The sequence below is a fragment of the Haemaphysalis longicornis genome, unplaced genomic scaffold (assembly GCF_048455015.1).
Source record: "Haemaphysalis longicornis isolate Haplotype H1 unplaced genomic scaffold, Haemaphysalis longicornis Haplotype H1 scaffold_1, whole genome shotgun sequence".
Lineage (NCBI taxonomy): Eukaryota > Metazoa > Arthropoda > Arachnida > Ixodida > Ixodidae > Haemaphysalis > Haemaphysalis longicornis.
In genome coordinates, this window is record NW_027526203.1 from 175,871,268 (window position 1) to 175,886,320 (window position 15,053).

General features: G+C 46.1%; 1 protein-coding gene across 2 annotated transcripts in view; it reads left to right on the forward strand.

Moving 5' to 3' along the window:
• Nucleotides 1-15,053, forward strand: part of LOC144139684 (cytochrome P450 4V2-like) — a 50,351-nt gene that overhangs the window by 15,362 nt on the left and 19,936 nt on the right. For both annotated transcript variants that reach the window (XM_077671977.1, XM_077671973.1), the window contains exons 2-5: nt 3,679-3,788; nt 5,886-5,974; nt 8,500-8,699; nt 13,261-13,333. In XM_077671977.1, the coding sequence (XP_077528103.1) occupies nt 3,679-3,788; nt 5,886-5,974; nt 8,500-8,699; nt 13,261-13,333 (472 nt within the window). The remainder of the gene's footprint in view (nt 1-3,678; nt 3,789-5,885; nt 5,975-8,499; nt 8,700-13,260; nt 13,334-15,053) is intronic.

Sequence of the window (15,053 nt, forward strand, 5' to 3'; positions counted from 1 at the left end):
TTTGGAACTGCAATATTTAATACATATAAAACCTGAAAATACAAAGAGAACGACGTCAACCACCATCTTACAGGTGGGAGGCGGAAATCCTGCCGAACAGGTCACAAATGTCGTGATAATACCTTTGTAGCAGAGATAGAAAGGGAAAGGATCCTGAGGGCTTTCCCCCATGCAATGGGTGAGCAATGCATACGCACCACAAAGGGGACATTGAGGAGAGGGAGATTCTGATGGATGAATATGATAGAGAATGGATCTCTTTGGGGAAGCTCCCGTTTGAAGCAGTCTCCATGTTCGCACTTTACGTTGTCGAAGATATGCATGGGCTGTTCGGTAGAGACGCCGGCAGTGACATCAGTGCTTGCTCTGATGTCGTTGGGAGTAATTAGCTTGTCTCTGGTGGGACAACTGGTTGGCGGCGAGGCTGCAAGGCTGGTGCTGAGAGCAAGCAACGGAGCTGAGCATAGACGTCATTACAGATTATCTCAGTAGCCGGTTTGCGCAATACAGAGATACATGTATCGTATACAATTCCACTTGTTTAAAGTTTCAAGACGTTGTCATGACATTCGCCCTACGCAGAGAGCGGGGCGTTGCGGTACTGTCGCGCTGGTGTACACTGGGGAATGAAGTGGAAACGTAATCTGAATAATTATGTAGCCCATGAAATACTACATCGACCCCTTCATTTAGCAAGATGGACGTTACCTGACAGCGGTACAAATTCCGTCGACTTTCGCCTTCATGTGCAGGAAGGCAAGCACATGGGCGTCCAGTTTTTCTTTTTGAAAACCCTTTTCATTTTGTGACTTCTTACAGACACTTTTTTCTGTAGAGTGACTGCTGATGCTTTCCGTGAATATTTGTCGCAAGCGTACGCATCTTGCCACGCACTTCGCGTTTCCTCTCCCTTGTAGACCTAACTCACATTATTTCACGTTGAAAACTTACCCGATTGAGAGTCTGAGCGTTTGAGTGCTTCGCGAAAGTGCGGACGCTATTTTACTGTCAGGGTGAGCGTATATACCCCCACGTCGAATGTTCGCGCCGAGGGGGTATGTAATCTGTTAGTCAAGGGCGCAATCCATCGGAAAATGAATGTGCCGGCGTTTGGAAGACGTCGGAAGCCAAGCAAAAAATATTGCTAGGCAACATCACCCTGTTGTAGGGCGATGTTTCTCAATCGTGGTAATAGTAGGGAAGACGCAGCGCAGGCGAGAAGATGCGTTGCTAGGCCACACCCGGGATAGTCGTTGAGTGGTGATGCAGGCATGAGAGCTCGAAGCGAGTCGCCTGGTACCGTGATCACTAGGCGGCGTTGTCCCCACTCGAGTTCTACTGCTCGCATTCACCCTAAGCAAACTACTTGCTACTTAAAGCGTGAGCGTATCCGTCCTTACCTTGGAAGCTCGGGCAACGGAAGTTCTGGGAGCGGCGTTGAAAGTTGGCGCAGCACCAAGGATGAAGTCAGCAGCGCAGCTGTTACGGTTAATAGTGCACGTAAATGAGGGGCCTTGAAGCGGGTAGAACAGATTAGAGATAAATATACATACAACCGGATGAATACTTAAGAAAACAATAGGAGAATACGTGGATTAACAACGACGGCAGCAATGCGAAAAAATACGGCTACTCAAAATACGAAAGCGAGAGAGAAAGCGAGAGAGAGAGAGAGAGAGAGAGAGAGAGAGAGAGAGAGAGAGAGAGAGAGAGAGAGAGAGAGAGAGAGAGAGAGAGAGAGAGAGAGAGAGAGAGAGAGCTTTTGTAATGTGAACTGGTCATATCAGCCCTTCTATAGGGACAGGGCGAGAAGGACTAAACAACCTGACAGGACAAAAAAAAAAAACATTTTCAACCGCCGAGAAAGAGTGCATCATTAATATGTAGGCAGTTTTTATATTCCGCCCATATGTCTGTGGCAGACCATTCAAAGTGGAAACAGTCCATCACACGCTGTGTTCACTCGCAAATTTAAAGGATTCCTCTGGACACCCCATCGACGAGCCTGTGCCTGCAAGAATTCAACATTACCATCACTTACAAATGTGGCTAGAAACATTCGGACGTGGTCTGCCTATCGCACACGCCGATACCAGACTCAGAGGAAGACGTGTTTTTTGGAATCGTGGCCGAGACCGATGTAGCCGCAGCTTGGCGACCCCGAGATGCACGAGTTGAACAACCATCTCGGAGGGCGGAACGTCGGCTTGCCAAGGGTTTTCAAACGCAACGTACCTGCATTCTGCCTCAAGATCTCCGTCCTTTAAGAACTTCCACTCTACAACAAGAATGAGGCATTTTCTAGTGATCCCTGCTGACCTTCGCGACGAAGTTTTGGAAGCGTGGCATGGCGACGCAACCTCTGGACACCTGGGCCCCATATGAACCTTCTGAAAGATCAACACAAAATACTACAGGTCACACCTTACATACCACATGATCCGCTACGTCCGGAGCAGCCACAACGGCCAGCAGCCGAAAACTCCGCTGCCGGCCGCTCTTCTACAACCCATCACCCATCAACCCATCACCCTTGCAACAGACCGGAATGGATGGACTTACAGTCCCGTTACCGACGTCACGAGCAGGGAGCAAGTGGAAAATTGCTTTCTCTGACTACATGTCACCCTACATAACAACCTCCGCTTTTCCAATCGGGACCGCACAAGAAGTGGCCCAATTCTTCAGTCCCCAAGTAGGTCTAAGGGATGGTACCCCTGAAGTTCTCATCACAAACCGCAGAACAGCCTTCCTTTCCCAATTCAACGACGTGTTGGGCGGCTTGTCTACTATAATATATCCCGATGGTGACTCAAACGCCGACCGAAACGTCGACGAATAGACAGTTTATTTAGACACGTATACCTTTTTGCTTCACATCGGTTGGGAGGCCTTGCAGTTATTTACCAGGAATTTAACCCGCATAACATAGCTATATTATTTCAGATGAATAAAAACAAACTACTCGGCGCCGCAACATGCAATTCATTAGTTTCAGCTATATTTCATTTGTTTTCATAAACTTTCTGTCCCCCCTGCATTTATGACAGCGCTGTGTGCACGTTCAATTACTATAGTTACTGAAATAAGTATTGGTTTATTTCTAGCCCAAATTTTAATTCAGGATGCCAGGTGCCAGATTGCTGCCGGCATCTTGGCCAGATTGGTCAGAGAAATGTCCGCTCCTAGTGTGGTCCATACATAATTTTTCCTAAGTTTCGGAAACACACCTCCGGGGCAACATGCCATCCAGCCAGTGTTATGGATCTCCAAGCAGGCTGTTCTAACAGTGAGAGAGTTGCCAAACATTGTTCTAAATACTGTTTTACTGAACGCTGCAGCCTACCAAAGAAAATCTGATTTTTTAAAGTGCTAAGCGTAAGCATAGTGACGCTGCAGGTGGCGGGGAAAAAATGGTTCTAATTTCGTGTGTATAGCACGGCGACCAGTGTTCAACTTGGTGTACATGCATGACCTTCACGTCTCACATTTTCTGTTCCTCCTAAATTTTTTGGAAGACTTCATTCTGCACTTTTGGTTGCTTTTCCTTGTTTGTTGGTTATAATGTTTTCACAGCGGCAACGTGCAATGCCTGGCCAAACGGGAGCTTGCTCCGAAGGAAGCTTTATATTTGGCATGGTGTGTCTGCCAATGCAAACATTATTTTTCTCTTTACAGTGTTCTTTCGGATAATATCCGACATGTGCGAACGATATAAAGGGAAAACCTTCAAAGCCTACCTTGGAATGATGCCTGTTGTCGTGCTTCACACTCCAGACGCTGTGCAGGTAAATGAACAGCCCCTAGAGTGTTCCTAAAATATTCTCTTTTAACCCTGCTGGAACTATTCCAGCCTGCTTCTGGTTCTTACCTGTCTTTATATTGGCGACCTCGATTTTATTTATAACAGGCCGTTTGCAATTTTCTACACGAAATAAAAGGTTAGTTTTGTATCACAAATGTTTGCAGCTGGCGTGTCTTCTGGAACTTCTTTTGCCATAGAATACCAGCCTCATTACTAAGCTCGTTTAAAATTTCGGTACATATGCCTCAGAGGGTACAAGATCAGAACTAGCGAGGAAGAATAGATGCAACATGATACCACATATACAGACACGTAAGAAATAGTTACGAGGCATTGCGGACGAAAACGCCTCTTTAATGTAAAAAAAAAATGAAACAAGATGGCCGATTTTGTAGCCCCTGTTGTTCAACAAGTTGCTTCCTAACTTGTGTGAAAATATCAAACCAGAACACGCGGAAATACCGAAATAAAAGTGAAACATAAACTTACCCGGAAGATTACTGGTAACGGTTAATAATTGTAAATCACCGCTACCTTTGGTAGGTTGTATCTCCCTTTGGCTTCGCCTTTAGTATTCTTCTACACACCAAAGTTTTGTACGCCATAATAGCACAGAAAGGCGTGGAATGGGTATGAAAGAAGCGTTCGAATGGAATGTTTCTAATTTTCTTACAGTGCCAACACCCTATTGCACACATTGTAAGTAGAGAAAAAGGGTGGTAATACACTGAACGTCTTCCGTTGTGTATGGTGTTGGAAAGGTGTGAAATTGGTGTGTAGTTGCTATTATTAGGATCATGACTTATTAGGCACAAAAATACAGCAATTTTTAATTGCTGTATTTTTATGCAGCGTTACTTATAAAAAGGTTTTTTTTGAGCCTGCCTGCTGCCTTGTATATGCTTAATTAGATTCATATGCTTAGTACGGAAGTTAAGGCTAAAGGGTTCTATTTTTTCAATGACCCGCTGACTATTGGTAATACTTTCCTTGTGGCTATGGAAACAAGATGCGCAGGCACATATGCGTATGTGCTTATATACTAGGTCTCCTGTGCTTCCTGTCGTAGCTTCCAGTTAATTGATATGTGGAAGAGTTGTTACTGCTGATTGGGGGGTTTAATGTGGGAGTGAGCAATAGCTCAACATTTTTTCTGTATACCCTGGAACACCACTTAATGTCAAAACATTTAAAAATCTCGCCCTAAAAGAAGATATTTACACCATTATTGTTCAATAAGGGCTTAAAGTTTCGTGTGATATAACATACGAGCATACCAGGAGCACTACATGGTCCTACATAGAGATGTGCCGGTGACCGTCTCATATAAAGAGAATACCCAGTTGCAAACACACTGCTTTGTCCGAAATATGAGAGACAACTTTGTTAATTTGGTGACGCTGAGATATTCGACTGGGAACATACGTGGGAGAATAATAGATTCCGGACTTCATGAAAAGCGCACAAAGAGTCATACGTCAGTACTTCCTTGTCGGTGAACGTTAGAACATCTGATTTCGCACAAAGGATCAGTGTATTGGCCTCTTCAGACAACCTTCTTTTCCCAAACGGTCCCTTCATTTCTAGCCCAGACATCTTGCGCGTGGTCCTTCAGTTTTTGAAGGACACGAGCCTATGCGACTCGTGGTGATTGGCCGCGGGTATTTTGTTGCTGCTAGGGCAAAGCAATTGCCGGAACTCCTTGCAAGTCTAGGTCCAACTGTTTACAAACAACAACGCATACAGATAAAAGCAAATCATAACGCAGCATCACTCCTGTTTCACTGAAACGGGTTCGTAATTACAAAATTAATTTGGTCACAGTAAAGCTACGTTTTAAGGCGTGTGCTCCGTGCAGTGACCGATCTAGTACGACCAGAACGAGGAGAATTGTTCGTACAGTAGCTTCGCCTTCCATGTTAAGTTTACCTAAGGCTAATTTGGCTGTGTGGAGTGGGGTTGTGTCGAGATTCGTTAGGGTGAATGCATGTATATATTGCCGTGCTTGCATAGTTGTGTCGGGTTGCACAAGGAAACGTTCCTTTTATACACTTACCGCGTGATATTTATTCTGTTTCAGACCCTTCTGACAAGCAAGATAAACATGAAAAAACCCATTGTATACAACTTCATCGTATCCTGGCTGGGAGAGCATAATATCCTTACTGCGTAAGTGCCTTTCTCCGAACGTCGATAAAATACTCTGTTAAGTTCCATGTCAGCGGTCGTTAACAATTATATTACGGCAGCCATTCCAATGGTGTGCTGGCCTCGGAAACTATATAATTAGCATGTAGTTGCCATAAAATTGTTCTTTTTACTGCTTTTATGTGTTATACAGAAGGAGATGGCAGCTATCCGAGTGATGCCGTATGTCTAACCAAATGTCTATGAAAGCTTGCTTCTTGTAAGAGCACACTCGCGTGTGCAACTCAAGCACAACGGAGTTTTTTGGCTGTTCGTTACCCAATACCATAAGTTGTTACTAGTCGCTATAAGCAGACAAAGCTCCACGAAGTGCACTGCTTGGCCCACGATGAGGACAAATAATTAAAGTAATGACATGTGACAAGTAAGACAAAAAACCGGGGATGGATTACATGGATGTAGGGCTGGAGTGATCATTGTTACCAAATGGCACCTGGTGTAGCCGTTCTTTGAATTATCTCTCTGTTGCCCTCCCCCCTCTCCCGAACTCTTAATCTCCAGTGCCTATTAGGACTAGGCTTGTCGGGCTACTGCCGCGACCAAAACAAAAAGAAAGTGGACAAGGCACCTGTAAATCCAATACATCATGGTGTACTTGGGCACCCCATTCCGAGGCCTGGTTGACCTAGGCAGCGAAGACGCGTACGTTTATTCCCGCGTGACAGCAACACATAGAGGTAACTTAAGGTAGTACAATGATGCAGCCCTCAACTGCGCATGCCTTGTGTCCCAGATATGCGTAGCTTCGACACGTTGAAGGGGCGATGGAAAAAACATCCTATTTTGCTTTATTCTAAACAGCGCGTAGTTCATATCTCATTACGCTTTTGTTCTGTGGGAAACGATGCTTCTATTACGGAGAAATTTGTATCTTACGAAATAGATTGAAGTTGAACCTTTTTAAATACACAATAAGACGTACGAAAAGTCATTATGACGCATTTTAGCATATCTTTTTAGACTTTCTACAGTCGTGCTCTTAAAAGAGCCACGCAAAGATGGTGCCACCTACTGAGCTTCGACAATTTTTTTTACCATTCCAATTTTTTGTTTGCCTTCTGGCTATGAAATTCTGTTGCTTCGAATTTCATGCACACTTCTTTTGTTTACAAAATAATCTGTATTTGCTATCACACTTTTTTATTGCATTTTTTTTGACACTTTTATCACCGCAACATTCTGACGCAGTTCGGCGAGAGCAGGAAAGTGCGGCGAGGCGTCACTGCAACCTTGGGTTCTTTCCTAATTAGCTATCACTGCAAAGCAGTATGCGTTTAAGTGAGCGCATTTAGTACTGTGTCATGCATTCCTTTTACGGGAGTGAGGTATGCGCTTTGATTCTCCAGCCGCATAGTGAGCTGAAAAGAGGCGACCTAAAGAGCCCCATGCTAGTCTCGTCCACCACCTACGGACGTCATGGGGGAGCTTTAGGACGACCACCTCCAAATGAGGCACTCTGACGCGAGATTAGCAACAGAAGAGGCAAACAAGAATTAAGCGAGTGTTCCTGCCGGTTGGAATCATGTGACACTGCTGTGACACAAACTTCAAACAAGGAGCACCCGGCTTTGGTCACTTGGGCACAGCATGTTGGTATTGTCGCCAAGCCCTCGATCCCTTCGCTCTTTTCACAGTTTTCGAGAAAAGCTTGTAGTCTGTGTTCGAGAGCGGTTTAAATAGAAGACAGGCTGCTAAATTGGGGTACCTCAAATAATTAATGAAGACCGCTGGCAGTTCGTTTATAGTTTTTGTTTAGCTTGTTTCGCGTTCTGTTTTGTACTTTTCATGGCGGTACCCACACTGTATGATGGGTGCGAAGTACAGCCGTGAAACCCTTTTTTGTCTTCATCGTTTTTTTAGGAAGGGTGGGAAGTTGCGCGAGGGCGGAGATGCGCTGCCTAAGGTTGTCGATAGAGATAAACGCGGCCTGAGAAATATTGCCAACGGTGTTTCTTTTTCGGAGCCTGATCGGCTCCTTTTTTGTCTTGAGAGCATAATGGCTCATAATTCGTGTGGGTGTATTGAGAGAGCCGTGGTAGTTAGTGGCCCTCGGTAGAGATACGAGAACTGTGAGGTCAGTCCAGGGGTGAGGAAGTATCAATAGAGAAATGCGACAAAGCGTCTGAAGATGTGGTCCTCACCAAAATTACGGGGTGGTTGTAAATTTGTTCTGCGTCTAAGTGTGTCGCCGCGGTGGCGGCGAGGCGTCAGAGAACAGGGTGAGTGTGCGTGTCTGCGCTGGTAGCGAGTTCACGGAATACAGGGGCTTGTTAACAAAGATAGGTAATAGAAAAACGCGTCAAATGGTTCGGTACTTTGTCTATCGACATCCGCACACATTACACTACTTTCTACCATTTTAGTGGTTGCGCTTTACATTTATTCGCCGGAATTTTATCGCTCTTTAAATTTCATCGGACAGCCAACTCAACCCCAATAACGTTCTTTATCACGAATGAGGCATCGCCTTCGTCCTTTCCACGCAGCACTGGCGCGAGTTGGCGGTTCAAGCGGCGCCTGATGACGCCAGCGTTCCACTTCCGAGTTCTCAGCGACTACCTGAGCACGTTCAACAACAACGCCACGCTGCTAGTGGAGCGCGTAGAGAAGCTGACTTCGAAGGAGCCCGCGGAGCCCATCCCTGCTTTCCGGCTCACGCAGAACTGCGCCCTCGACATAATCACCAGTGAGTGCACGTGCAGCTCATCCCTCAAAATAGGATCAGGTGTCTTGAATATCATAATAACCAAATTACAATACTAACCAGGTAATTTATGAATGTTTTAGTATACTGACCCGGAACAACCTACCGACTGGTTTTGTAACCTAAGAAATCTCCGCGAGTGGGCTTCACACCAGAGACCCAGGACGACCAATAAGTGCGACCAACTGTGCGAAGTTTGTGAATGACGTCGCCCAGTATCCGATTAGCGCAAAAATATAATGTGAGCTGGGACAACAGCGCCTATGCACGCCTTGCGCTGTTGTCCCAGCGCATACTCTCTTTTTTACTCTAATCGCACGCTGGGCCTCGTCATCCGCAAAATTCGCACATTTGGTCGCGCTGATTGATGGTTCTGGGTCGCTGGGGTGAAGCCCACCCGCGGCGATTTCTTAGAGTGACAGTGTGCCGGCTCACTTTATCAGGCAATAAAGGGTCACAACAAAACCATTGCAGCACGATCATGAAACATAAAACATGAACAGACGCACAAATGACATATAAGAGAGTGAGAAAATGGAGTTTGCAGGGTTGAAATAACAGCCGACGTAAAAGCGTAAAATACCAAAGCATAAAATATACAAACGCATGAAAAAATGTGGTTGATCACTCTTTCATAGGAACCGGCAAAACACGAAAGTGAAAGGGACCTTCACAGGAGCAGTTGAATGTTAAAGGAATTTCCTTCTTGTGCGAAGGATTCGCGAGCCTGACCCCGCCAGACGAAGGGACACCGACATGCAAGAAACAAAAAAGGGGGGAGGGTGCCTCAATTCAAGTGCGTCCCCCGTACACCAAGGCGCCGGCATCGAGACGCCAACTGTCGGCGCTCATTAGCGTCATGATGCGCTACTTCGCTTTGCCACTTCTAGACGGCACGCCCCATCTGAATGAGTCATAGGACAGGACATAAGGGGCGTTCGTAGCATATGCTCACGTTTTGGTTCGTAGCGCAGTGGGAAGAGCGCCATGTACCTCCCGTTGCGGCCAGAGAGTCGTGGGATCGAAACCGGGCGCCGCCGCGTCAATGGCAGTTTTTCTGGTGACGTCCCTTTCGTGATGGATATCGCGTCACCAAAATCTTTGTGTAGTCGGGCATAAAACACTTTCGTGTTAATATACTTACGCATGGGATGCAGCCGCCGTGCTCGCGAGCGAGAGTCGGTGGTGGTCAATTCACGGGTGGCCGATGCATATAGGTCCGAAACTCGACTTCATCTATGTAGTGAGCGCGGGATGGTGTTGTACTATCGCTTTTGTTTTGTGTACCGCTCAGGCGAAGGGTGCGGGGCCATCTCTCTTTAGCGCGAATCATCTGTTCGCGGCTAGCTTACTTCTTACGCTTGGGTATTATGAGGGCCAATCAGGGAAACGACTTTGGCTGAAGTCGGAAAGTCCTGCGACCCGCAATTTTGAAAGCTCATTGAATCACTAATGAATGTCTCGAAGCTGGGAATGAAAACACAAAATCGGAGGGCGAAACTGGAAGGAGAACGACAGGAAATCTAGATACAAACTGTTCTTTGAAAGCGAATACTTCGTTTAGGAAGGTAGTCCATCCTGTTATGATCTTCTGAAGTTCTCAACGCCTATCATTCATCCGATCACGCGCGTTCTTAGTATGACGGTATTGCCAATTTACTGCAAAACACACTGTCAACGTATTTTCGCAGTGACATTCACGCGTTTCACGTGCGCTAAGACGGAAGAGTTCCCAGTACGCGCGGACACTGCTTCTTTTGGGGATCCCTTCATCATCCTCATCAGCCTGCTCAGGACCACCGCATGGCGAAGGCCTCTCCCACTGACTTCCAACCGCTCCTGCCCTGCGCTGTTCGAGTCCACTGTTGGCCACCGAATTTTCCGATTTCACCCCTCAATTGTGTTGTTTGGTCTTCCCCTTCTCCTAGACCCATCTCTTGATATCCACCCTGTTACCCTAATTGTCCACCGGTTGTCGGTTCGTTTCACTACATGGTCAACCCAGGTACATTTTTTTTTCTTTATTTCAACTAGGATATATTCTACTCTAGTTTGTTCTCTGATCCAGGTATCTCGTGTCCTGTCCCTGACTGTTACTCCTAATATTATTCATTCCATGGCCCTTTGAGCCGACCTAGTTTGCTTTCTGGTTGTTTAGTAAGTTGCCAAGTTTCAGCTACGTATGCCATAACCGGCAGTATGCACTGGTTGTAGGTTTTTCTTTTGAGTGACACTTTCTCCAGGTCGATCCATCTGCCGATACACCGCCTAATTGCGTGTAAAGGGCGCAAAACAGCACTATGATGATTATAGTGGTGAAGCTAACGTTGGCGTAATGCGAAGCATAGTCGCACTTCTCGCACTACGCGCGTCATCACACTCGCAGTGCGCGTACTGCAGGGTCAATTTCAAAAAAGGATCCAGGGATCTTTATTTTTGAATGCCTGTGAGGTAATAGCGAGTAGGTGTCGCAGACACCTATCTCGTATTCTCTCATTCCTGCTCTCAAGACCACATTAGGGCTTCTAATGTAAACGGCTATCACACGAAAACCAGGCTAAGTGCTGCAGCTCGCCGTTGTAAAACACGGCCAACGTGAACAAAACGTTAAACAATGTTTCGTAAACAAAACTGAGGATCTCCTTGCCTATACGCAGATCGGTAGGTATACGTTAGTCTTATGATCTGCAGCTAACAGCCTTACGGCATGTAGAGTAAAGTCATTCTCATCGTACATCGAGCTGGGGTTAACGACTGTCGACGTCCACCTCACAGCATGACGTTAGGCCTATATACGTCACCGCGCGGACGCCTGCGTCACCTCCTCTCCATGCTGCACATGAAACATTAGCGGAGGAAGCCTAACGAAGCTGTCGGCAAGCTTCGCAGGGAAGCGGGTTAATTTTTTCTACGCTTCACCCACGATCTTCATCACCGCCAGAGAAAGTTGGCGTTCCTGCGGTGCGTTTTCACGTACCGATATCATCAGTGAGAGGCTGAAGGCTTCGTTTTAAAATGGCTGGTACATTCGGAACAAAGAAGAGACGCCGACCAGTCCAACCGAAAGGTATACGTTTCGGATTCCAGCACGGAAGCCTTGTTCATCGTGAACAAGGCTTCCCTTGCGGGAAGCCGAAACGTCAGTACGTTTTGTTTGGAGTGGTCGGTGTCTCTTTTTTGTTCCGAATGTACCCTCCCGGCCAGACGGGATTCCGTCATGCTCTGGACTTCATAATTGCTGGTTGCACTTTTTAAGAGAAATACCTTCCGGCTGCATACGGAAATAACTAGCGTGCTTCCTTTTTGCAGTGCCGTCAGTATTTGGCATAAAGAGAACCTGAAGTGAGTTGGGAACATTTTTCGCTTATCTCAGCAAATGAAATTTGGGAATTGCTAGACAATGCTATGAGTTTTTTCGCCCTATGCACGCTCAGTTTGACCCCAAAATGGATTTATAAGGCGTACCGTTTTCGGGCTACCATCCTCTCCACCGTCTTGCTGACGTCGGGTAACGACACACTGCTAAATCGGCAGGTCAAAAATAAACCAACTGGCAGCACTTTAACTCGTAAACCTGTGCACAAACAAGCCAAAAGTCAATAATCATCATGACGGGACTGAAACCGCTTGTGACCGCTTGCAATAGCCCAAAAACGCATTGCAAACGATCGGACAGGGCGCCACAACAGTAGTTGGCGCAGCGTCCGCGAAGTGCGCATTGTATTCTTTCTTCAGAGGACTCATTAAGGATAAGCCCCGGCTTCCCACATTCACTAAAAAGTAAGAACAATATTTATTCAAAGATCCATTGGCGAGTCTTTAAAATGTGTAGCCATCTCGTCTCTCCCTTGCGAACTTGAGGTTCGACTGGAGCGCACGCCTTGATCCAGCTTGAGAACTTCGCAACACAACGTTTCTCGCACATCCACCGTGCATCGTGCCAATTGTGGTCAGCGTTCTAACCATCTCAGCGGTCACGTTTGCTCGCTTTAGCAGCGGCATTTCGGTTGCTGACGAGTATCGGCATTTCGTCGCTACCATTTCCATTCCTTCCGCTTTGCCACCCGCAATGATTGCAAACTCCATTTTAAACGCGTAGAAACGGTCGCAGGAGTCCAGGAACCGTTGAGGCAGCGGCAGCTGGCTCTCCGCGCTTCTGCTTGTTTCCATCGCAACGTGCCCAGAGTTTCGAAGGCTCTCCGTACGTTATCTCCACAGTGTTGTTCTCTGCTCATATATCGCTCCTTCTTGTTACAAAGCGACAAGATAATGGACAGAGAGTCACGCATACTTTGCCGATTAATACGGTTTTATGCTCACGTAATAATAACAATGGGTTGAACTGCACTCCGTAACTGCAAGTGATACTTCGGCAAATTCACTTTAGTGTCTGATTTCACAAAGACACCTCGTGGCGCACCACTGAAATACACAGAGCTTTTATTACCGTTTTTATTGTACGTGCTCGTTTGTCATGTTATATGTTGTCCCGAATTTGCTTTCGCGTCATTACTAAAAGTGCTCTGAACCGGGATTGCTGCAGAGGTCCTGATGGGAGTAGATCTGGGCTCGCAAGTGGACACAACTGATACGACCTTCGCCACTCATTTTAACATGTAAGTACACACACCTCGCATGCCCAATAGGCGCCCTTGCATAGCGCGAACAGGCCAGTATTGCCAGATTGCACAATATGGGTACAGATTTATAAATCTGTTCGCAAGTAAACTATTGTGAGGGCTGATTCAAATTTGCCGGCGCTCTAGCTTTTGTCTCTCTTATCCCACAAAAATAGCGAAAGTAACCTCATGCAGGTGCCCAGACAATCAGAAACTCCCTTTAAAATACTTTACGGGGAAACAGCTTTTTTAACCTAGGCCTTGGCGTAAGCCCGCCGAAGCTGGGCTGCGGCGCGTCCTATGCCTAAGGGATGTGCAATAAGTAAACCCACCTCACGCTCTTCAACGTACGCCAAACGGTGTGGGCGCAGCACCCGCGTAGTTTTCTCTCGTGTCAAAAACGGTTGTCTTAGGCTAGATTCTCTCCGCCATTACAGGTGCAGCAACATAACCCATTAACCGCTATGCCATCATCAACACTGCATTTTTTGTTCGAATCGCATGCCGCGCCCCGTCATTCACTAAATTCCCACATTTGGTCAACTGATTTGCCGATCTGGAGGGTCTCGGGGAAACCAACGTGCGGCGGTTTCTTCGAGTGTAGAAGGCTAATAAGGCGATCGGCTAGTACTGCGAGCTGGAATAGTTTTGCGGGCTTGCAGCCAAAACTTCTGGAGTTGGAAATAAAAAAAGCAAATCTTGTTGCGATGAAGCGGTTAACAATTGGCTTCAGGGCAGAAAACGCCGAGGAAATGAATTTGAGTTCGCGGCACGTCAAAAACAAAAGCTCCGCTCGGCGAGAACGATGCGCCATCTCTGCGGAGCTCTCGTAACAGCGAGCAGCGTCAGGAAAAGAACGCCTTAAGAACATGGAGGACATCTTCCCTCCATCCTTGCCAACAAATTGCAGCCACCATTTTCTTTTTTTCGAAAGGAACTGAGGTTTCAGTTGAGCGCAGGTCGTTCACTTCTAGTCTCTTCCATCAACCAAAGCAAGAACGAAGCCCACGGTTACGCCGCTAGGCGGCACACGTTAGAACACCCTGTTGCTTCACCCCATTTGATCAGCTATTTGAAAAATCTGTTCACTTCAACAATAACCTTTCCAATAAACTGGCATATTGCTTTCACAGTCCCCTTAATTGAATCGTTGGGGTATAAGTAAAGTTATGGGTACTTTCCAGTCTGAACATAAAACGAGCTACAGGCTGACGCCACCCTAAGCCAGCGTTTCAAATTGTTACGTAGCAGCCGGGAACTGAAAATAAATAAATAAATAAATAAATAAATAAATAAATAAATAAATAAATAAATAAATAAATAAATAAATAAATAAATAAATAAATAAATAAATAAAATTGAACCCCACAACCCCCCTTTAACCCGACTATTTATTTGCGTCAGTGCTGTACGCAGGACTTCCTGTACGCAGGACTTGGTACCCTTAACTAAATTTCCAACCCCCAAACGTAGATAAAGGACGCAAAAGAAAAAAAAGTAAAAGAAAAATCAGAATAGGATTTGAAAACATACACAAAGATTAAAATCAGTGTTCAAAAAACACTGCGTGGTGCGAACACAATTATCGCTAGTCTATGTCTAAATGTAGAAACATTCAGCTGCCTTGCAGCCACCTCCCCCCCTCCACGAATTAGGAAGTTTCGAAGGTGGAGGGGAGGTGCGTATTAACAGCTTCCACCCCCCCTTAGCCTCTTTG